The 25145-nt window shown below is 35.5% G+C and overlaps 2 protein-coding genes across 11 annotated transcripts in view; one reads left to right on the forward strand and one right to left on the reverse strand.

Annotated features, from left to right (window-relative positions):
- The window catches only part of rpap2 (RNA polymerase II associated protein 2), a 30479-nt gene extending 25391 nt beyond the window's left edge, over nucleotides 1-5088 (reverse strand). For 2 of the 4 annotated variants that reach the window (XR_015477748.1, XR_015477747.1), the window contains exons 1-6: nucleotides 5009-5072; nucleotides 4875-4920; nucleotides 3086-3200; nucleotides 2884-2982; nucleotides 2707-2772; nucleotides 2528-2616 (exon numbers count right to left, since the gene is read on the reverse strand). Coding sequence is in view for 2 of the 4 variants with exons in the window: in NM_001024432.3 (NP_001019603.2) it covers nucleotides 2528-2616; nucleotides 2707-2772; nucleotides 2884-2982; nucleotides 3086-3200; nucleotides 4875-4920; nucleotides 5009-5063 (470 nt within the window). In the remaining 2 variants the exon portion in view is untranslated. 4 annotated transcript variants of the gene reach the window in all.
- Nucleotides 5089-5142: 54 nt separating this feature from the next.
- The window catches only part of glmna (glomulin, FKBP associated protein a), a 35954-nt gene continuing 15951 nt past the window's right edge, over nucleotides 5143-25145 (forward strand). The window contains 14 exon segments of one of the 7 annotated variants that reach the window (NM_001007415.2): nucleotides 5143-5401; nucleotides 5636-5695; nucleotides 5777-5902; nucleotides 11502-11615; nucleotides 11707-11815; nucleotides 14626-14875; nucleotides 17877-17976; nucleotides 18584-18765; nucleotides 18850-18903; nucleotides 18987-19017; nucleotides 21471-21560; nucleotides 21638-21679; nucleotides 21775-21848; nucleotides 24669-24753. In NM_001007415.2, the coding sequence (NP_001007416.2) occupies nucleotides 5657-5695; nucleotides 5777-5902; nucleotides 11502-11615; nucleotides 11707-11815; nucleotides 14626-14875; nucleotides 17877-17976; nucleotides 18584-18765; nucleotides 18850-18903; nucleotides 18987-19017; nucleotides 21471-21560; nucleotides 21638-21679; nucleotides 21775-21848; nucleotides 24669-24753 (1296 nt within the window). In that variant the 5' untranslated portion in view covers nucleotides 5143-5401; nucleotides 5636-5656. 7 annotated transcript variants of the gene reach the window in all.

Consider the following 25145-nt stretch of genomic DNA (forward strand, 5'->3'; position numbering starts at 1 on the left):
AATTTATAATATAGACGTTTGGTTGTTATTTGGTTGCAACTTCCACAGTTTTTCTCAGCCTGTAGCATTGTTGTGTTTTATTCGTTATGTTAATAAAAGTTATGTGTTGTTTAATAACAGTGATTTTTTTTTGTATTTTCCTTTTCGTTCATTCAAACAATTGACGCCGAATTGGCAACTCCCGCAAAACTGAAAGTGGAAGTATTATACGCACGCATTTATAAGCTATTTAAAAGCAGAACAAAAAGGAAAAGAAGAAACGCCCACTCCCATGGTGATACCGGTATTACCGGTGTTGTCACATGTCGATTAACCGGTGGGGAAATTTCCTCATCGTCACAACCCTACCTCAGACCTGATCAAAACTAAATTACTTAGAAAATTACAAAGAATTTATTTTTACCTTTTATCAAAGTTTTATACATGTGAAACAACATTGCCTTTGATTCATTTTAATTTTGCCATAGACTTCCATTAGAACCACATTTTTTATTACAAAACCAAGACACTATATAATTATGCAGTTTTGATTGTCTGTGTTTTTCCTTGTTGGGAAGAGGTACAATTTGTAATTTTTACTGTTGATCATCAGTTGGCACCATTGACCCTTTAGCAGGCCTGTGCAAAAAAGCTTAGTTTCTGGATTTTAAATAGAGCATGAAAGCAAGTTAAAGTGTGTGGATGTGTGTCTGTGAATGACCTTTTTGTTCTCACTTTGATGTGTCCAAGAAAATCAAAATATGCATCTCACCTCTCAGAACTACATGGAGCAAATAAAACAAGAACTGTGTATTTATACACCATCAAATGTGGTTATAATGGAAGTCAGTGGTGAAAACCAGCCACCAACAGTAAATAAGGGAGAAAAATTAAAATCTAACAATGCATCAAAGCATTATTGTTACTCATTATTCATATGTCCAAGATTGTGATAAAAGGTAAAAAAAAAACCCAGTCAACAATAACTTTTTATATCAATAATACATCATTTTGAGTTTTTTTTTCACTAAATCGGTGACATCATTTGTGAACTTGCCAATTTAAATCAGGACTGAGGGTGGTTAACAGTCTTATGCAAAATAAATTGAAATTGATAAATATTTATATGATGCATTTTTACAGCAGTTTAATTTAGTAGATGTTTTCATCCCTAACATAACAAAATTAGTAGTAAATTCGAACAGTGCACAAGGGTTATCCTGAAAAATAAAAAAAATCATAGATTCCTCCAAAACATTAAAAACAGTGTAAAAAATGACTAATAAATATACTAATATATATATATATATATATATATATATATATATATATATATATATATATATATATATATATATATTAGTATATATAACACACACACAAATATATATATATATATATATATATATATATATATATATATATATATATATATATATATATATATATATATATATATATATATAACAATTACTGTTTAATGGAGAGAAGATTTTTTCAACACATTTATGAACATAATAGTTTTAATAACACATCTCTAATAATTAGCCATGATGACAGTAAATTATATTTTACTAGATATTATCCAAGACCCCGGATTAATAAAGGGACTAAGCCGACAAGAAAATGAATAAATGAATTTTCCAAGACACTTCTATACAGCTTAAAGTGACATTTAAAGGCTTAACTAGGTAAATTAGGTTAACTAGGCAAGTTAGGGTAATTAGGCAAGCTATTGTATAACGATGGTTTGTTCTGTAGACTATCAAAAAAAATTGCTTAAAGGGGCTTATAATTTTGTCCTTAAAATGGTGTTCAAAAATTAATAACTGCTTTTATTCTAGCTAAAATATAACAAATAAGACTTTCTTCGGAAGAAAAAAAAATATTATCAGATAAACTGCGAAAATTTCCTTGCTCTGTTAAACATCATTTGGGAAATATTTAAATAAAAAACAAAATTAAAAAGGGGGCTAATAATTCTGACTTCCACTGTATATATAGTCATGCAGAAAGCAACAATTTTAAATTGTAATAATATTTTACAATGTTAAAGACCATTTTAAGCGATGTAAACAAAAACAATAGTCCCAATGTATTTCCAGTTTTACATTTTTAATTTCTGTAGCTTCCGAGAATCCAAAAAGAGCCACATGTTGATTAATAATATTAAAAAAGCTTTTTTAACATTAAGTTATGATTGAACTGCCTCTTGTTAACAGTTCTGAAATAGTTTGATGACAAGCAGTAAATGTTCATGGGCCAATGACATCCCCACATTGAAATGGTCTATAATTAGACTGTTTTTGTCTAAAGGAAACTTCATTCTACAAAGAACATTTCTTTACAAAATATTACATATTTTAGACCCAAAACGTTTCAAATATACTAAAACTATACAGTAAATATTTACTATCAAATAAAATATGTTAGTATTTATGTTTAGACTGTGTATACTGAATAAATTTCATTAATAATGTTTTAAAAATTCAAATAAACAGTTTTCTAGTAATAAATTAATTGACAATTAAATTAACAAATACACTACCTCTCCTCCTTTCGAAGCCAAAGTGGAATCTTTGATATCTGGAGCTCAAAACTTTTGGAGGCTTTGTAGCAGAAATTACTGCAAAAGCACTGGAGGAAAAAACACACACAGAACAACTAATTAATCTCCAATCATTAATAAAATACAGAAAAAAAGAGAACAATTAAAGAAAAACACACCTTACGCTCTGTAATATCATAGACTTTATTTGTCTTGGTGGATATTTTATATTGTTGAGTGGGCACCTGGAATTAGTATAATACCATTGATAAAAAAGAAAGAACAATAACAACAAAGAAAAAAAAACTGAAGTTTTTTTAGTAAATTTCGAGTGTGAGAATTCACAAACTTCTTACATTAGTTAATTTATTTGGGCACGTGGGATATCCACACAGTTTAGCAATGGATCGTTCTTCCACAGTGTCTTTGTAGTTGGCAGGAGTGATGTGCCAGGCCTAAAGAAGAACAAAAAAAAAAGTAGGACATTCTCTCAATGGATCACAACAAATAAGTTTAAATATCCATCTGAAGTGTTTGGAGGCTAAATAAGTGCCTTACACAGTCCATGAGGAACTCTTCTGTCACGCTGTCCTCCAGCAGCCGCTCAACCACCTGCCGGGCTTTACGCTCCAACTCAAGCTTCTGTCGGAGTTGTTCTTTAACAGCTTCCCTCCTGCAAACATTACACTTTATATCAAAGGTTTTAAATATTTTAATTTGCAATGTGAAAGCTCAAAAAAGGCTGTACTTTCTTTGTCAGCAGAGGAAGTTCAACCTTCCAAAGGAGCTGCTGAAACAGTTCTACATTTCCATCATTGAAACTGAAGTCCTCTGCATTTCAATAACTGTCTTGTTTAGCTCAGCTACCAAATCTGACCTCTGAAGACTACGTTGAATAGTTTAGTCTGCTGAGCGAATCACTGGTACAATCCTCCCGACTTTACAAGAACTGTACTTATCCAAAGCGAGCAGAAGGGCTGCCAAAATCACTTTGGACCCCTCACACCCAGCACACAGCCTCACCCTGCCAACTTTTAACTTCTGGTCAATGCTACAAAGCACTATGCACCAGAACAGCCTGACACTGAAACAGTTTCTTCCCTCAAGCAATCTATCTTAGGAGCACTTGATGATAGTATTTGTGAAACGAACATCACTACTTGCTCTACACTTTTTATACACATACAGTGCATCTGGAAACTATTCATAGCGCTTCACTTTTTCCACATTTTTTATGTTACAGCCTTATTCCAAAATGTTCTTGCCATAATAAAATATATATTTGTAGAGCAACCCATTTTCTGTTGTCATTAATATTTTAACAAACTTTAGGTAAAAACCATTTATTGCAGATGAGTTGGAATACTATATCTCTTGATTGTGAAAATTGCAACCATCTGCTAAAAGTCATATTTTTCAACATTTTTGCAATTGAAATCTTCAATACTCAATATAAAATCATGATTTCTGAAAACTACAAAAGTTTCCAGTTTTAGTAATTTCCAAAAATCTTTTTTTTTTTTTTGCAATTGTACTCTTCAAAACACCCTATCAACACGATATCTCAAAAATTAGGAAGATTTGGAGTATTATTTAATATTTTTGTCTATTATGTTAAAGTTAGTAATTAACTATAAAGAGCACCTGCAGATCAGCTACTGGCATTTGAAACAGCCAATTATTTTTTGTAGGTATCGCCACTTTTTATGTTGTTTGTCTTATATTCTTGTCTGATTTTGACCTGCTCCTGCATTTGCTCCTGCATTTACCCCTTCTATTTGTCTGTTACTTTCTTTATATGTGATGCAGAATTTCCATCCATACTCCAAGCACTGATCAACTCCAATATTAATAAATTTTCTAGTCTAATCTAAAGCCTTGGCAATTAACTAAGAAAGTACCAATCAAAGGCCACATTTGTATGATGTCATCATGTAGACTTTTTACAAAGCATTTTACAGCATTTTAAAAATACAAGACGCTAAAGTATTTTGATACAAAATATTAAGCCTTTTTCATGAACCTAATCTTAACCTTAGGCAAATTACAAAACACTATTGCATTTAAAATACGTATATGAAATACATGTATCACAAGTACTGCCCATCCCCGATTTCAATAACTAACGTATAATAACTTAAGCCAGCATACTGTTATGCCATTGTACTATACATTTTATATTTCATATTTATATTTACATATCTATATTTTATAATAACTCACAAACTAACTTGTCATGCTTTCTTAAGCCAGAATCAAAGTTAGTCCAGGCAAAATATCTTTAACTTAATCTAGTTGTAATTACTACTCAAAATCAAGTGCAAGTGCAAGTGAAGTTAATGCACACCTTTTCGCTTCATCCTCTGCTGAAATAGCTTGGGTTCCCTTTCCACCTAAAATTCAGATTAAACGTACAAACATTTTGTTAAAATTCAAACATATAAATGAAAAAGTCCATGTAACTTTATATATATACCACACCTTTCTTCTTGGACTTTGAGGGCCGAATCTTTCTTGTCACTTCACCGGCATCCATGCTTGTTTTATCAAAACAAAACTCCTTCCGCTTACATCGGAGCACTACGGCAAGCCGCGTGTGACACGCTTCATCCAGCACAATCCGCTTCAGTTTCTAAACATGCGACGCTGCTTGAAGTATAGAACCTGAGTAAGCGCGCTCCTTCAATTTCTATGTCGTTAAGTAGACCTATATAATATTCACAAAACAAAGCAGTAGCCTAGCTTTAACAAAACTACGCGAACGTTTAGTTCTCCTCTCTCTCAACGAACTCAAGTCCTTTAGAGCATTTTAACGTTAGCTATCTTGCTAATAACTAACCTACAAGAAGCAGTTTGACATCTCTTTGAGGACGAGTGAGGTCCATTTATAAATGTTTTGCTTTTATCATCTCGATATGTGTTATTCTGTGTGTGTGTGTTTAATGATGATTGAGTTGGACTGTGTGTGACAGTGAACTGCTTTTTATGAAGATGTCATGATTGATCGTGACGTCAGTGCGAGCTTGTCTTTGCACCATCACTGCTTTAGTATACTGCTAGAGTGACTGTAACATCACATTATCTTCATACAGAAGTCCTTGATGACAGAAGGCGTTTCGGAGCATCAGCATGGCTCTAGATCAGCTCAGTGATATGGTCCAGAGATGTGTAAGTGTCTTAATGTGTGCTCCAGTACACTCGCATTAAATCACCTGCAGTCATTTACGTGTGTATTCACTCTTTTTGCAGCAAACAGTCAAGGATGAAAGCTTCGCACCAGAAGATTACGATTTGTTCACTGCTGCTGGAAGTACTTGCATTGAGCAAGGTGACAGTGCTCAGGTTCTCAGCATCCTAGTGGACGAGAAGAACCAGGTGAACTTTATACAGTAGCATCTAACCCAAACTCTACTTTGTGAATTATCTATGTACTGTAGAAGATGCATTAAAGGAACAGTTAACCAAAAATGTAAAATTACCCCATAATTGACTCGCTTTCAAGCCATCCTTAATGTTTATTCTTTATTCAGATGAACAAGAGTAGTTTTAAAGGGGTGGTCCACTATGATATCATAATATAAACTTTAGTTAATGTGTAATGTAGCTATGTGAACATAAACAACATCCCTGAATGTTATACGCTCAAAGTTCAATGCAAAGCGAGACATTGCTTTTACAGAGTTAGCTTAGCAAAGCCTACAGGGGACAACAAAAAAATACATCCAGGTTAATGAGCTAAATGCTTCAGGTTACATGCATTTAAAGCGTTCAGCGAAGGGGTGTGGCCAAAGGCGCTGTAATGTTATAGCAGAGAAAGCTAAAATGCCGTCCAAATATCCTCAGAGCTTGTTCTGTTTCTGCATAAAGAGAATTGTTTACAATTTAACTTAAATATGTTCCAGAAAATTATAAAAAATAAATATAGCTAGCATTTAACAAAGGACAGCTTCTAGAATCTCTCTTAGTTCAGTGCTGGATTTGGCTAAAAACTCCTCAAAGGAGAAGCAGCTCCAACCTTTATAGACTAAGCTAAGGATTGTGAGCCACAACCTGTAAGTGTTTTTATTGGTTAAAATTGATCTAATACATGCACAGTGTCTACCGTTAATGGTATGTTGTAGCAAGGATTTAAACAAGGATGAAAACAACAGGAAATGCTGTTTGGCACCACTAACAATGTAGCTACAAATTTATATTTATCCGTCAAACTGCTTTAAACAGCCACAATCTTCAGCAGCGCTGCAGTGTCTCTTTATTCAGCAACTTTCCCTGCATTCTACATCTCAAATAATGAACTCGCAAAAGATATGCAAATGTTTCATATTACTTACATATGCTTATTCCGAATATATGTAAAGGACACTTGTCAGATTTTATTTTAGAGAGCAGGCGTAAGGTTTAGCTGTGTCCTGTTCATTTTCTGTCTGATTCAGGCTCAAACTTACATGGCTAACAGCTACTCTGACTGACAGTATTTATACAGCTGAGGCACAACATGTGCTTGTAAAGGTGTGACAATTTTCCTGGTGATGTGGAGCTGATCTGCGAATAACAGCACAATATTTTAAGTGACTGTAAGGTCCAGCCAGTTGGTCCAATGACGGTATCCAATGGTGGATGAAGGTTCACTGCATGTTCGGTCTTTCCAGTGCACAATGTTGATTTATATTAAACTTAACTCATATCTGACTCCAATTTTAGTATGAGGTGGTTTAGAATATTAATATATTTATCCTCGTTTTATCTGACTCCAATTATAAAACATTGAGAAGGTTATTTTGTTTCCTTTCACATTATTTTAGATTATGATTGAATATTCTTTTGATTTGTTATTATACCTTATTCTCATTCCTATAGCATCCCGATTCTTGCACCGACCGGGTATACAATCTCTTAATACAAGCTTGTCAGTCTTGGTCATTAAACAGAGGCGATTAACCACTCTCCTAAAAAGGCAGAACCCTACTTACTCAATTTAGGAGATTTTTATGTGGTCCCCATAGATCTGTTATCTACTTAATCAAGACAAAGTATTTTAATAATAATCGCACAGGATTATAAGTTTGTAAATGAAGGCCTAAATATCCACATTTAAAGTAGTTTCAACAATATTTTGTTGTTCTAAATAGTTGGCCTTTTACAGTCCAAGTATACTTGAATTAATGCCAATTTATTAGTCGGATCTCTAACAACATTGTATAGCGTGCCACGCTGCTCCGTCTAACATGTTTTAGTCCGTTATTAACCTGTACAGTGGCTTGTAGTGCTATGGACAACAACAATTATCAGTGATAATAACACGAGGTTTGATTCAAAACATAATTTATTAGTCAGGTAAATGTATTATGCCAATTCAATCAGTCAATTCATAAACGATCAATACAAAACATCAAATTATCAAAGATAAATCCAAGATGAAAAAGATGCATTCCTGACTTTTTAATATACATAACATGGGGCAGACCCCATGTTATGGGCTGATCTGGTTAGGCAGAATCTCGCTGAGTCTTTCTCAGACCTTACCTTAAATAATCCAAGAATTCCCTCAAGGAAGGGGGTGTGAATAACAAAAGGCATTCACACTTAGGGAAAAGTCACACCCTTCACAGTGGTTCAAAAGATGCCTGCAGTTATATATTTATTGTTTTGATTATGTCTGTTTCTGAGAGAATGAGACCATTGTACCAATCGCACTGAGACATTTCAAATGATATCAAACATGATAGTTAAAGTCAGTTTGGTTAATCTAGAACATTCAAACATTGAAATGACCATATGTGTGAGATGGGGGGTTGAAGCTGAGTTTCAGCAGACTCAGATGCAAATGCGGCAGGAACTGGTTTTTCCCGCATTCCCCCTTGCTGGGTTGTGAAGTCACCAGTCTCTGTTTTCAGCTCATGTTTTTGAATCGTCAAAGATATCAAAATATTTGTAATATTTCAACTCTTACATGACCAATCAGAGCCTCTTGAGAGCAGGACTTTCAGAGGAACTAGGAAATATGAGTCGTTTTTTTATGTTAGCTGAGTAGCTGTATAAAATCAAAGTAAGATAAATGAAAAAATAACAAATTAAGCATGAGCACACATTGCTTTGCATCATATAAACACAACCAAGCCTTAATTACACTTTGGACCACCCCTTTAAATTTACCATGGCTCTTCCATGCTGTATAATGGTGCTGGGAAATGTCACTTTTTTTGAAGCTTTCACAAATCTGTCTAAAACTAACCTATTTACCACCAGGGGGTCAACGCATGTCTTAAGAAGTAGATGAGTGTGTTTTTGTAACAAAAATATTTAGCGATGAGCTGAAATGAAAATTCTGGATGCACTTGGCTGAAAACCAAAACCCAAAATGCTTAAAGTAATTTTGTAAAGCTTTTTAACTCAATAACCTATTATATAAATTAGATTAATTATATTACATATATATAAATAATATTATATAAATTAATGATAATTATAGGGATGCACAATATTGAAATATTTTATTAAATATTTAATATGAGTTTAAAATAATATTTATTTAGTAGTTAGCACTGTCGCCTCAGCAAAAATGTTGCTGGTTCGAGTCCCGGCTGGGCCAGATGGCATTTCTGTGTAGAGTTTGTGTTTTCTCTCCGTGTTTGTCTGGTTTTTCAGTCCAAAGACATGCGGGATAGGTAAATTGTGTAAAATAAAATGGCCACAGTCTTTGAGTGTGTATGTGTGTGAATGAGAGAGTGTATAAAAAATGTGCCAGATTAGTTGGCGGTTCATTCTGCTGTGATAAATAAGGGACTAAGCCAAATGATAGGATGAGTGAGTGAGTGATATTATAATGTTCATATAGGCCCCGTCTACACTAATCCGTTTTAGTTTTAAAATGCATACGTTTTCCTACAGTTATGCCTACAGTCCACACTACCCCAAAGTTTTCCAGCCCTGAAAACGGAGCGTTTTAAAAAATGCTGAAGAGGCCATTTTGGGTTTAAAACGCTACTGCTCCGCGTTAGTGTGGATGGGGGGTAAATGGAGACATTTGAAAACAGAGGTGTGGCTGCAGACATCTGATTGGAGCTTTTCCCTAAAAAACATAAGGGGAATCATAAACAAAAAGACCCCTAGCCTATAAGGTATTTATAGAATAGGTGGTCCTAAACTGACCATGTTTTTCTTTTCCTTATTTATTTATTTGTTTGCCGCATGTACTCGTGTGTGATCGGAAAACTAGTGTAATGGCCGCATGCCATTTTTACCAGACTTGGGCAAACTCTGCCTTTCCTTTCACTCTGCCCTAAAGTCCCAGCTGGCCCTTTTTGGCCCAAGGTATTCGGCAGGCTGAAAAAAGCCGGCCGCTGGCCCCAAGGAAGCACCCCTTTGGCCCGATCAGGCCCTGGAAGTGACAGTGGAAATGCGACTGGCCCTGGCTCTCCCTTGCACGCTCGCTTTAATGGATAGTGGAAGCATGGCTAATATTAAGTGCACAATGTTCAGTCTTGAATCTTTTCCCTGTAAGTTCAGACTTTGCAAGTTTGAAATGGAAAGCAAGCTCCCAAGGACACATCGTGTAGATCTTCAAGGGGAACAGTGCATTGTATAACCTCATACGCATCACATCTTAACAATAAAATGAAAACATGATATAAGGAACTTCAACTGCCTATTTTCAATTTGATATTAACAACTTAACAGACACCAAAAAATGTTGATTTGGCGTGTAGCTACATATTTATATGACTGTCATCTTCACTGTATACATATTTATAAAACAGAGCATATAACATAACTGCCTCCTTTCATTCTCATTGAAAAATTATGAAACTTACCCTCTCTTTTGCTGAATATCAATTTTAATAATCAATAATGGCCATTATAAAAGTGTAACATGCAATGAGTTCATTCAATATAGGAAATAAAGTCAAGCAGACAGTCAAACATGCAGAATCAGTGTACGTGGTTATACAAAATAATATTTTGACTTATCTTTGCGCTCAACCAAAACACAATACCTGAGAACAAGTAATAGATTCAAAAGACCGAAGACTTGTTAGATATACACAAAACTGATTAATTATCACGTTTAACAACTATATTGAGATGATATCCAGCGGTAGATCCTTGATGAACTGTCCAACGTGTGCTGCTCTCATCTGGGGAGCTGTGCTCAAAGCACCTGCTTACTGCCTAGAGCTCAGATGTCCGCATACGCTGCAGCGCACGACAGTGTAGGTGTGGTGCGGTGAAGTGTGGACGAAGATTTTTTCAGAAGTGCTAAACGCCCGTGTGGACGTGGATCATTTTCATACCAAAACGCCGTTTTAAAACTAAAACCTATTAGTTGAAACAGGGCCATGGTCTGCAGTTTGTGGTTTAGTTCCATAAACATAAATTGTCTAACATCAGTTGTATAAAAAGCCTAACCAGAGAATACAGCTGCATATTAACCATTGACTAGAAGCCTAAATGTTGAACACTGGAAGTTGCAGTGAATCCTCTGACATTTTAACTTTTCGTTTCCCATTTTCAATTATTTATTGCGTTTAGTTATACTCATTCATCTACTCTCACCAGAGCTTCTGCTACAAATGTGTCCTCCATCAGAGTTAGAGGAATTTGTTGAGAATGTGCATTCAGCGTCCATCGAAAGCCAGTGTTTTTAGTAAAAAATAAAAAAAGAAATTTTTTGATACAAAAACACATCGATCCAGTTCATAAGACATTCTTTAACCTGCTGATGGTGCATGGTTCAGTTTTATGATGGCTTTTGGAAGCTTCAAAATAGGTCCACTAGTACCCAACATCATTATACAGCATGGAGAATCCAAGATAAAATATATTACTACTCCGACTGGGTTGTCTAAAAGAAGAAAGTCATATGACACACTGAGGATGGCTTGAGGGTGAGTAAATTATAAGGTAATTCTTGTCATTATTATACAATTTTTATCTTATCAGTTTAAGTAGTTTTTCCCCCTTTGTTTCACTCAAGAACATAGTGAGATGCATGGGCTGGAATCTACTGGGACCTCTGGTTAAGATGCTCCTAAAGAAGGAAGATAAAACCCTTCCTCACTGCCATGCCATTCTTCTACATCTGCTGGAGGTCACTTATGTCTTTTATATTTTGATGACGAGATATTTGGCTACATCAGTGTGCGGTTTCCTGGTTTTCATTGTGCTGTTTTGTGAAACAGGTTTGCAGTCCAAAAGAGCTGCTGGTGGGGCTGTTGGAGCAGGTGGAGGAGGCTGATTCAGGCTTCATTGCTGAGACGATTACTCTTCTCCTCAAGCCTTTACAAACAGGTTTTTCTTCTCTTAGTCACTGAAATTTGAGCATTGAAATGTTGAAGTGTATTGTTACATCTGTCCCTTTATAGTTTAGTGTTGTCGTGTGAAGGGAAGGAAGTTGGTAAGGTTCTGTAGGTTTATTCTTAGATGGTGTTATAGTGTGTGTGTGCGCCTGTGGAAGGAATTTATTTGTCATTAAATAATTAGAATCAATTATATAACAGCCACATTAAAAAGTAAGTCTACAAGGTCTTTCAAAAGTTTAGAGTTGGAAAGTTAAAAATATTAATAAATAATAATGGTGATGTTAATAATGGTTATTCTTTTAAAAAAACTGGTTGTTGAAATGGAAATTAAAGTCATGTGAAAGGTTGTGAACTAAACCATTGTATGAATTCACATAACAAAGTTGGTTCACAGCAAGCATTTATAGTTAAAATTGTTAGGATCCCATGAAATTAAAACAACATTTTTAGATGTTAGTATCAGTATTGTTAGTTTTTTAAATATCTATAAGCTAGTGTGCTCCAAAACAGTGACTAAATTCGCGTTTAGATGATAAAACTGATATAAACATGTAAAGCTTGTAGTTTGTCACTTCCGCCTAAATGGATCAACGGTTTTATTCAGGTCACCTCATACTTTAGTTTCTCATCAAATCGTGACCAATCAAATGCTCTCTAGTGTCTGAAATGCCCCGCCCCTTCAAGACGCTTCTTATTGCTTTTCATGTGATGCACTTTAGCTCAAACTGTATAAAATATGGACAGCACGACAGCGCCTTTTCCTATTGAACGATTTGAAGGCAAAACGCCTCATGTCGGGCACAAACTGTCGCAGAAGTCTGCTGAAATTGGAGCCTGGGCATGCTCAGAGAACTGCCTGATGGAGCAAGAGGAGGAGCTGCGGAATCAAACTTCCAACCAAACGCTTGTATGTCCAATCAGCCACGCCCCCCGAACTTCTCACTTGACCGCCGGTATCAGCACTATAACAAAGAGTCGCTAATGTAAATATATGCACTTACATTAAAAAACATGTAATAATATACTGTTTAAAAACTGTGATGTAGGCTGTTATAATTGAATAAAAGCAATACATGTTGGACTGCAGAAATAAACAATCTTTCATACACTGCCTAAGAGTAATATGAGCATAAAAAATATTTCTCCTGTAACAGGTTTGTTGGTATTTGTTATGTTCACAGGGGTAGAAATATCACTTGTAAAATATGAACAATAACATATGAACAACACATACATTTTAGAAAGGTTTTTATTTTAAATTAGCAATCAACAGGACCCAAAATATAGCCTACAAAGCATAGATAACGATTTACCATGCGGGAAAAGTCATGCATTTAAAAGATAATTACACATCCCGTCCCTGAACTATATAAAACAATCCATATCAATTTGTAAAATAAACTTTGCAGTGTTAATACATCAACTGATGTCAATCAGCTGCTGCAACATCGCTTGCATATTGTTTATCATTTTTGCCTCGTTTCATTTGGTTTATTCGATGCCCTCATTATAGCTGGCAAAGAGGAAATTGCATTAATTTTCATGTTTATTAGGAGTTTTCAAATAAAAAGCCAACGGTAAATATATAATATATAACATTTACACCTCTATTTGTTATATAAGATTTAGTTTCTAAAACATTAACATTTTAGAACAGCAAGTTCAGTAGATTAACTCAATAACATGTCGAAACTCAAAAGGTCAGAGACGTCCTTTAAATCAATTTTATATAACATTACAGGAGATCAATGTAGGTGTCGGCTAACATTAGTTTTGTCTTCCTAATTATTATTTCAGACTCGTAAAGAGAATTACTGCTAGATAGACATCACCTGTATTTTCCCCGTCATGGCTAACGTTGGGCGTGTATCAGCAAACTAATAAAGCCAGATAAAGCCCTGACCTTACCGAAAAAACAGTGTTCCACCAGATCCTGTAGGTCAGAAAGTATAGTTTACTGCTGAGCCCATTTTATTATGGTAAAATAACACAGAAATTGAATATTAACCTTTCAATCTCCTGCCGAAGCTCTGATTGTCAGCTTTGAGAAGCTGTCAATCAGAACTGTCAATCACGATGACACGCCCAGCATTAAATTACTGCTAAAAACATACTGTTTACAAAAATAAAGATCTGCACCTATTTCAGCATGATGACCAGTGCCCCTATTGACCAAAACCATCTTTCGGGACATTTTATTGCAAGTGTAATACATTTTTTTTATTTGGGCTCAAGTCTCGTTCATTAACACAGAGGAGGCATGCTTTATGACTTATACTGCAGCCAGCTCCCAGGGGACGATTTAACGGCTGAAACCTTCATTCAGAAGCAGGCGTGTGGCACACATCCATTCATTCATACTCATACACTACAGACAATTTAGCCTACCCAATTCACCTATACAGCATGTCTTTGGACTTGTGGGGAAATTGGAGCACCGGAGGATTCCCACGCGAACACAAGGAGAACATGCAAACTCCACACAGAAACGCCAACTGACCCAGCCGAGGCTCGAACCAGTGGCCTTCTTGCTGTGAGGTGACAGCACTACCTACTGCACCACTGCGTCACCCTTCTGTTAAACATCATTTTAGAAATATTTGGAAAAAAAATCACAGGAGGGCTATAAGTTTTGACTTTAACTGTATATATATTGCACACTCCAAAATCATATAGATCTTGCATTGCCTGGTGGTAAAAAATAATTAGGTTGTATTTATAAACATCCTACATGACACTTTTTTGCATTTTGAATGGATCCTAAACTTAATGTGTACTTTTTTTGTCCTATCGTTTCAGTGCTGCTGCGTCTGGGCATGAAGAAGGCCTCGTCTGTGGGTATGGCTCTCTCCACATTGCTCTCGCAGGTCTCCAGGCTGCCAGTGCCTGTCACAGCAGAGCAGGAGGAGGACGATGTTTTCGGCTTGTGCCGCTGCTGCTCTGCTCTTCTACAGTTTGTGAAGCCCTTTGTTGAGGAGATCAAGGAGGTTGTCAAGGATAACAACAGTATATCCAAAGACAACGAGCTCAGAGTGGAACTGCTTAAGTTGTAGGTACCCATTCATAATGTCCAGAATCATGTAGATCAGTGTTTCTCAGCCACGTTCCTGGAGGACCAACAACACTGCATGTTTTGGATGTCTCCTTTGTCTGTCACACCCATTACAGGTCTTTCAGTCTCTGCTAATGAGCTGATGATCTGAATCAGGTGTGATTGTTTAAAGAGACATGGAGTATTTGCAGAGCTGGTGGTCCTCCAGGAATGTGGTTGAGAAACACTGATGTAGACTATATTTTTGGACTTTGTTAAAAGAGTAGTTTACCCAGAAAGGAAAATTTACTTATTCTCCTTCTGTTACCAAACTATTTTAGTTTTTGTTTAAGTTTTTTATTCTGTTTAACACAAAGGAAGATATAGTGAAAAATGTTGAGTGCCATTGACTTCATTGTGTTTTTTGCATTTACTCTGGATGTCAACAGTTGTTTTTTTTTTCTTTTTCTCAACATTTTTTTGAATATCTTTCTTTGCGTTCATCAGAAGAAGAAAAACCATAAGAGTTTAGAACCACCTAAGTGTGAGTAAATGAAAATGATTTCTCTTTTGGGTGAACTATCCCTTTAAGGATAAGTCATCCTAAAACGACACCCAATCTTGTCTTAGAACAATTTTTGTAAACTTTTTTGATCCGCTTCAAAGTTTGACTAATGTACTGGCATCATATAAGTTACTAGTATTGGTCTGTCTTGGCTTAACAGTGTATACTCTTTCCTTTATTTTTATATATAAATGACCTTTGCTGGCCTTTTACTCAGACTGTGTTTAGACTTACAATCACACTCTATTAGGTACACCTTACTAGTACAGGGTTGGACAACCTTTTGACTTCAGAACTGCCTTAAACTTAGTGGCATAGATTCAACAAGGTACTGGAAATATAGCTCAGAGATTTGGTCCATATTGAAATGATAGCATCACGCAGATTTGTCGGGTGCACATCCATGATGCCAATCTCCCGTTCCACCACATCCCTGTACTGTTCAAGAAACCAGTCTGAGATGATTCGCACTTTATGACAAGGTGCGTTATTCTGCTGGAAGTAGGCATCAGAAGATAGGTACACTGTGTTCATAAAGTAATGGACATGGTCAGCAGCAACACTCAGGTAGGCTGTGGCATTGACACAATGCTCAATTGGTACTAATGGGCCCAAAGTGTGGCAAGAAAATGTCCCCCCCCACCATTACTAAACCACCACCAGCCTGAACTGTTGAGACAAGGCAGGATGGATGCATCCTTTCATCCTGTTAATGCCAATTTCTGACCCTACCATCTGAATGTTGCAGCATCTTCTATTGTCCAATCCCGGTGTGGTCTTCTGCTGCTGTAGCCCATCCACCTCAAGGTTCTACATGTGGTTCGTTCAGAGATGCTCTTCTGCATACCTCGGTTGTAACGAGTGGTTATTTGGGTTACTGTTGTCTTTCTATCAGCTGGAACCAGTCTAGCCATTCTCCTCTGACCTCTAGCATCAACAAGGCATTTGTGCCCACAGAACTGCCACTCACTGGTTTTTTTTTTGGGGGGGGGGGGGGATTTTCTCGTATTTTGACCATTCTGTGTAAACCCTAGAGATGTTGAAAATCTCAGTAGATCAGCAGTTTCTGAAACCCTCAGACCAGCCTGTCTGGCCCCAACAACCATGCCACTTTTAAAGTCACTTAAATCAGGGGTTCCCAAACTTTTCAGCCCGCGACCCCCAAAATAACAATGCCAGTGACTCGCGACCCCCAATATCCTCTGAGGTGGTTATAAATACAGAAACCTTGCATGCAATGACGCAGACACACCAATTAAATTTGTGTCAGTGCTTTGAATGTGCCAGAAAGTATAACCTGATGTTATAAAATCAAAATGCATCTGACGCTATTGCTGCCTTTAATATAATGTAATTACCCCAGGGGTCACAATCCAATAGAACTAGTAACTATAAGCTAACTATATAGTATATAGTAACTATAAACGACTATTTTTATTTTCAGTATAGTTATGGATAAAATATGTTAATTCTTATGGTTTAATAAAAATAAATAGATTTTTGGAAATCACCAGGCGACCCCCCCTTTATTGCCCCGCGACCCCTCGGGGGGTCCCAACCCCCACTTTGAGAACCACTGACTTAAATCACCTTTCTTCCACATTTTGATTCTTGGTTTGAACTTTAGCAGATCGTCTTGACCATGTCTACATGCCTAAATGCATTGAGTTGCTGCCATGTTTGCATTGGCTGATTAGAAATTTGCAAAAACAAGTCGTAGAACAGGTGTACCTAATAAAGTGGCCAGCCAGTGTACATAGTAGTTCAGTTGGTCTGGACTAAAAAATGAAAAGTGGCATTAAAACATAATTTTTTAAGAACTGAAAATGCAAAACAAAAAAATAGCTTTTTATGACGGGTTTATGAACAAGTTTGTCTTTATGGCCACCTTTTGTGACATCTTGTGCTGTTTTAGTCTGCTGCATTTATTTTTCTTTCAAGTTGCATCATGTTTTTTGGAGATCGGACTGATAAACATGAAATTTGATGTTCATATTTCAATGTTTATGCTAATCAAACCAAATCTGCTAATTGTGAACACACTCTCAGTTAATTAAATATTGTTAAAATGAATAATCATCTTGTGGAGTGTATATAATAATGTTCTGAAGTTGATTTATATTTTTAGTGGGATGTTTGTCCCAGACAATATAGCACAAATCGTCACCTTAGAATTATAAGGTTCTATCTGACATTTTTGTCAAACTTGAGTTATTTATATAATCTTATTAAATGACAACTTATTTACATTATGGGGTGTTTTTTATAAGTTGTTTACATTTTAAGACTTTTTATTTAAAAAACAAATGTTACACACACAGTTTGCTACAGTATATGGAATGCAAATACTTTTATGCTTAATATCTCAAAATCAATCAGAATGCAGATAGAACCTTATAATTGCAAGGTGAAGAAATGTTAATGTTTGCCATATATGTGTTTTTTTGTATCCAGCTGTATGAAGAGTTTAAGTGAGCCTCTGCTGGAAGTGCAGTTGAAAGATACAGACACGCTTCAGAGATCCCCCTTGAGAGACTTCGCTACAGAGATTCTGGTATAATTTTGCATAAATAATTTTAACTATTGCATTTTTTCCTTATAGAATATATAAAAATGTATACTTTTCACTACTTATTTTTAATATATAACTTAACTTTGATATATATAATATAACTTTGATAAAACATTACCAAACATTACTTTTTTTTAAACTGTCATAAAATCTTGAAAAAAAAGTATGTTGTTTTTCAGAAAAATACAAAGAAACCACTTTCAGCAATTTATAATAATCAGAAATATTAGTTAATAATGTTCAAATTATTTCTAAAGGATGATGTGGCATTGACGACGTTCAGCTATGATTCACAGAAATAAATTCAATTGTAGCATATTTGAATAGAATAGTTATTGTAAATTTTTATAATATTTTACAATATTACATTTTTACTGTGTGTGTTTTTAATTAAACTATGAGAGTTCTGGTAGATGACCAAAATCATTTAAAAAAAAAATCACAAACATTTTAATTCTCCAATGCACAACCAAAATTGCATTAAATTACAAAAGAATCAAATGCATAAGTGGCTTATTTACTGTATTTCAAATCTACTGCCGTGATGTACATTTTCATTCTTAATTTGCATTGTTGATCATGTCCGCAGATTATTTTGTCTGATATTGGTGAGTCCCTTCCTGATTTGTTAAGTCGTAATGTCCTGAGGAGAAGGAAGGTTCCGGGTTTTCTTGAGGAGGAGGTCCGATACCCGAAAGAGTCTCTGGCCTGCATGTCCCACCTGCTGTTTGTGGATCATATAGCTGTCGACATATTTCCAGCTGTTTTCAGGTGAAGAGATGAGGAATTTAATTTGTGTGATAAACCAACACTGAATAAATCTTCATATTAATGCTGACATGTTTTTTGTTTCAGTCCAATATTTGTTCTTCAGTGCAACATGGAATACATTGAGTTGCTTTTAAGCAGGTAATTATAACTAGGTAGTTTTAACTGAGTAAGTTTGAGTTCTCGTAATTATTGTATGTTCATTTTCTGCTCTTCCTCCACAGAACTGAAGAAAACCGTCTGCAGAAAGGACTGGTATGTTCATTACGCCTCAGTTCTTACCACAAATGTATCATTTAGGCACCGATTGATGTACATTACCAAGTCTTGTCGCCTATCCAAGTTTTAACAACAACAAATAATAACTTGACATCTAGATGATCATTTTGGATCAGAAGTGGCTAATATGAAAGGCAAACGCCTTTAAATTGTGCATATTTTACAAGAAAAAAAATGATCGTGCTTTGATTTATAATTATTCAATTAGGACAGTAAAGTCTGACTTTGCTTTGACAAAAGTCTTGTCACTTAACATAAATAATGTACAGCAGGGGTTCTCAACTGGTTTGGCCATGGGACACACATTTTTACATGGTCATCAAGCTGTGACCCAAATTTTAAGGAACTATATTATAAATTTAGGAATTATTTTTTGTTAACATTTGTTAGCACACATAAGTAAATCATAAGAAAATTACCAATATTTACAAATAAACCGTATTTTATTGTTGTCATAACAAAATGTATCAAATTATAGAAATAATACAAAGTAAAAACGACAAATACTGTAAACAGTGGTTAGAATAAGGAAAGTTCATGAAAGTATCATGAACTAAACTGAATTGTTAATTAAACATATTGTTGTCTGGTTTCTAAATGTCATTTTAGTTTAAAAGAGTTCATGCTCTATTGTGAGAGCACCTCACTACATATAGCACACCGAGGCTTGAAGTGTTTTTTGTTGTCAATATATGTAAATCCATACTTTACATCTTGCATATTTATTGCTTTAATTAAATGAAATTTCACATGTCAAAAGGTAGGGTTGTCGCGAGCGCATTTTAAAATAAAAGTCCGGTGTAAGCAAAGTATGTTTTTAAACTTTTGTTGTTTTTTTCACCACACACTCTGTGACCCACTGAAAATGGGTCGCGACCCACCAGTTGAGAAACACTGATGTACAGTATAGAATATAAAGTCATGGTGCAGTCGGAAATAATTAATATTGTGTATGTTCTTGAGCGTGTGGTTGCGGGTCAACTGCAAAACCACTTTAAGCTAAATGCCTTATTTGATGTATTTCAATCGGGCTTTAGATCAGGTCACAGTGTGGAAACGGCTTTAATTAAGGTCACTAATGACCTTATGATTGCTGACTCTGGGGCTTGTAGTATTCTGGTGCTCTTGGATCTAACTGCAGCCTTTGACACTATCTCTCACAGCATACTATGGGACAGACTTAGGCCGTACTCACACTAGGTACAGTTGCCTCGAACCGGGCCAAAGCACGCTTGTCCCCCCTCCCGTCTCCCCCTACGGCCCGCGCTCACACCACAAACGGGCTTCAGCACGCGAGAAGCACTCTCTCACTCAGCAGCACAGTGGAGATTTCTCTAGTTATATCGTTTCAGTCGTTTGATATGCCGTCAAATATTTCCCCAAACAGTCCTTAGAGATGCGGGGACACACAGTAAGATATTTCGCCGAACAGATCCGCCACTTTTGGTGCTCATAAACAATTATAATGCTCTCGTGCTGCAGGAATGAGGAGGTCTGCTGAAGGCGCGCAGCTGTCGTGCAGTGAGGGGTTTGCGTCTTTAATAAACTACGGCAGTTTGCGTTCACTGAACAGTAAGAATGATTAATAAATCCATATGAAACAGCTCCTTAAAAGTCACGTCTCGCTTTCAGTTTCGGGCTTTGGCGCGTTTTGCACTCACACACAAGCGTACCGCGCCAAAGCCCAAGTAAACCGGGCTCAGGCACACCTCTTCCAACCGGGCCAGGGCCGGCCAAGTGAACCATGCTTGAGCCCGATTAAGCGCACTCACACTTCTCAAACGATCCGGGAAACGGGCCTGGGCACGGTACGGATGGCATAGTGTGGGTAGGCCCTTAGAAACTGGGTTGGCTTAGCTGGGATAGCACTAAGTTGGTTTATATCCTACCACACTGAACGCTCACAGTTCATTTATTTGGGAGGTCATAGATCGCGGACTGTCCCTCTGTGTCACGGTGTCCCCCAGGGTTTGGTACTCGGGCCACTTTTGTTTAGCATTTATATGCTACCTCTGGGAAAAATTCTACAAAAATAAGGTATTAGTTATCATTGCTATGCTGACGACACACAGATTTATATTAGTAGTCTGAGAAACTGAGGTAGCTGTTGATGTTGCCATGCAGATCTCTCCCATGCCCCTATACCGAATGTAACCCTAAACCATGATTTTTTCTTAACAGAACTTGACTGATTTCTGTGAGAATCTTGTTTCCATGTTGGTTCCAGTAGGTCTTCTGCAGTATTTGTGATGATTGGGATGCAGTTCAACAGAAGATTCATCTGAAAAATCTACCTTCTGCCACTTTTCCACATGATCAACTTAGTCAAGTTATTATTTGTTGCTTTTACAACTGTGATCGATGACAAGACCTTCGTCAATTCGTGAATTACCTGTCATTGTAATTTTGCTGTAATTCTTCAATCACAGGAACTGTATGAAAAAAGTCTTGTAAGAGTTGAAGAGAACAGTCTGCCAGTAGATCTTTTGGAGCTAAAGACATTTTTTAGTGTTCCACAGGTAAAAATGAATAAACATAACAGTTATGCCTGTGTTTATATTAAATGTTCCTGATAAACCTTCCGTTTTCTCTTTAGAACTTGGTTAAAGTTATGACTATGTGTCCAGACCAGACTCTGGTAAGTGTGAGGTTGTGTGTGGAGGTAAAATGAAATATATCATTGGTGTTCTCATTGTTAATTTTGATTGGTCTCTGCTTACACCATTATCACAGAGAACTAAAGGCCTTAAAGTGTTTCAGCTGAGCATTGACAAATTCAACACAGAAGCTAAATACAAGTTTTTCAGGTAAGCCCTCATTCTGATGTTTGGAAAATGTTATTATTATTTGGTAAAACACAATATTGTTATTTGATAGAAAACAACACGACATACAGAGTCATACACAGTGTGATATGCAGTGAAATGCTTACTCAACCATTCGTGACCTTAAAATAATAACAACAATAATGAAATGATAAAAATAACAACAACTATATTCTAAATTATGAAAAAATAGATGTAATGCAATAGAAATTAAAGCAAATATAAAATATTTAAAGACTTCAGATGTGGCTGTAGAAAGAAAGTACATAGTATAAAAATATAAAAGATTTTTCTGTACAAACAGAAACAGAAGTGTTTCTTACAAAGTGCCTGGTGCATAAGAGAGGAATGAGGTTATTATACTGGTGGTTTGTAGGGATTTTCAAATTGATTGGCCGGAGATCGGCATCGGCCGATAATCACATTTAATGACTCGATCGGTACTCGTCAATCTGGCTAATCTCATAAACGCATTACAGGTGTTAGTTTATGAGTTTACAAGGAGAGGAAGATGCACGTGCGCACCTAGGTTGAAAAGATAGCTGCACTACAACAGTGATCGCTGCACACGCTTCACAGCAGCTAAAACATTTACAGATGTGGTGCGACCTCTGTTTATTCATTTTAGTGAGAGTCTCTTTGTTGCAACCATTGTATATCCAGTGTTTTAAGCTGCTGTGATTAGACATGGGCCAGTATAAGATTCTGACAGTATGGTAACATTGGATAAAAATATAATTGTTTAACAGTATTGTAATTACAAATATGCTGTAAAATAAATTGTTTTTCAATGTCTGGGTAAAAAACAAAAACTTTTTCCCCCCCAATATATTTTATCTTTTGAAAGATTTATAATAGTTTTTAGCAGTAAATTATGTCAGGATAAATAATTCAAAAGATTAATTGTCCTCTGCTGTCTTCATTTGTTTCGAAAACACAGATTTTTTTTTTTTTTTACAATTTAATTTACAGCTTTAGTTTTTTTTTTTTTTTTCGCTGGAGTTACTGTTGTCCTAAAAAACAAAACAAAAAAGTAAAAAAAAAAATCTTACACATACCTTAGGAATGATATTGCAGAAAATTCTGGCAGTTTTAAAACCTTGACCTCTCCAAACCGTGGTATAGCTTGAAAACGGTTATCGTCCCATGCTTAGCTGTGATACTAGCAGAGCAATCAACCCTATCTTGTGTCTAATCGTACAACCTCTTCCAGAAGGTATGCATGTGTCCCGCATGTTATCTATTATTTTCTGTAAAGGTGCTTCTGTCCACATGAAATGGTTATAAGAGACATGTTTACGATTATAGGCAGTAATAATAATGTATAGGATTATATGCAGCATCCTTTGTTTATTATCTTAGGCAAGGAGAGATCTCCACTCAGGTATCATACTTAGAGGAAAAATGTGCTTTATGTAATGGCAAAGGTACATTAAGCGCCTTGAAGCATCAGAATCGGTACTCGGTATCGGCCGATCACCATGACAAGGAATCGGTACTCTGTATCAGCTGCAAAAAAACCTGATCAGAGCATCCCTAGAGTCAAGCCTGCTAATCTGTATGGAGTATACTAGAACTATACAATACAGTTCAAGGCAGAATTATTAGCCCACCTGTTTATTTTTTTCTTAACAATTTCTGTTTAATACAGAGAAGATTTTTTCAACACATTTATAAACATAATAGTTTTAATAACTCCTTCATAATAACTGATTTATTTTATCTTTGCCATGATGACAGTAAATAATTTTTAACTAGATATTTTCAAGACACTTCTATACAGCTTAAAGTGACATTTAAAGGCTTAACTCGGTTAATCTGGTTAACTAGGCAGGTTAGGGTAATTAGGCAAGTTATTGTATAATGATGGTTTGTTCTGTAGATTATCAGGAAAAAATTAACTTAAAGGGGCTAATAATTTTGTTCTTAAAATGGTGTTTTCAAATTTTTTTAAAATGCTTTTATTCTAGCCGAAATTAAACAAATTAGACTTTCTCCAGAATGAAAAAAATACTATTTGACATTCTATGAAAATGTCCTTGCTCTGTTAAACATCATTTGGGAAATATTTAAAAAAAGAAAAAATAATGGGGGCTAATAATTCTGACTTCAACTGTATATGTCCAGGTTGTATGCAGATGTGCATAAATGTCCAAGAATGTTCAGTGGGTGTGGAAAGTGCATGAATGTGCAGTTGTGCAATGTTCATAAGTGTCTGTAAAATGTGCAATGTGCAAAAAAGGCTTTCAGTCCTGTGTGTTGCACGATTAAGAGACCTATAACAATATAATAATGTGCCATGGTTAAACCTTGGTTTGCCTTTATATACAGTATGTTGATATGATTATCCAGTTTATCCACCAGTTTCACAAAACACTTATACTAATGTTAACACTGATGTCCTTTCTTATGTTGGACAAGGTTTATTTTGATAGATTATATTAGTGCTGTCAAAAGATTAATCACATCCAAAATAAAAACATATGTGTCTGTGTATATATATATATACAATTATTTTTGTTTTGTGTTTTTTTTTTTGTATTTATTATATATTTTTTATTTTTGTATATTTATATTTATACAAAGTGAGTACACATCAATTTTTTAAAAACAAACTTTTATTTTGGATGTGATTAATCGATTAACAGCTCTAATTGATTTAATCAAATGTGATAATATTTTGCAATGTGAATTTAGAACCTTGCACTTGGGACTATTAGACTAGGGTTCAAATAGCATCGATTATTAGATAGGTTTTATGATGTCTAACTGTCTGATTTATAGGATTTCTCTACTTTTCAGAGGTATGTTGAAAACAAGTCATCATGCAGGAGTGGAGGGATATATTATCAAGAATATCAAGAATCAGATTGACTCTTCCCTCAAGGTAAGATAACCAGTGTTGGGCATGCTATGCAGAGTAAATAGTTATAGATACTAGTAGGGCTGCACAATATATCCTTTTAGCATCAATATCACAATGTGATCGTTCGCAATAGTCACATCATATGCAATGTTGAGTTTGTGTTATAATTTAGAATTTTCTATGTGTTTTCGATGCCTGTGATTGTATATTGGTTTTAAAAGCCTTCAGGTATAAGAAATTGTACAGTTTTTAACATTAATAACAATTAATTTTATTGAATTATTGTATCATTCAGTTACTGTACTTGAATACTCAGAAATCGGGAAAATGATAAAACTCTTTATTTTTTCAATTGTATCTTTTTTAAAATTGTATTTATATGAAAATACACATGCAAATATAGAAATGCACAG

This window comes from Danio rerio, chromosome 2 (genome assembly GCF_052040795.2).
Source record: "Danio rerio strain M-AB ecotype USA chromosome 2, GRCz13ab, whole genome shotgun sequence".
Classification (NCBI taxonomy): Eukaryota; Metazoa; Chordata; class Actinopteri; order Cypriniformes; family Danionidae; genus Danio; species Danio rerio.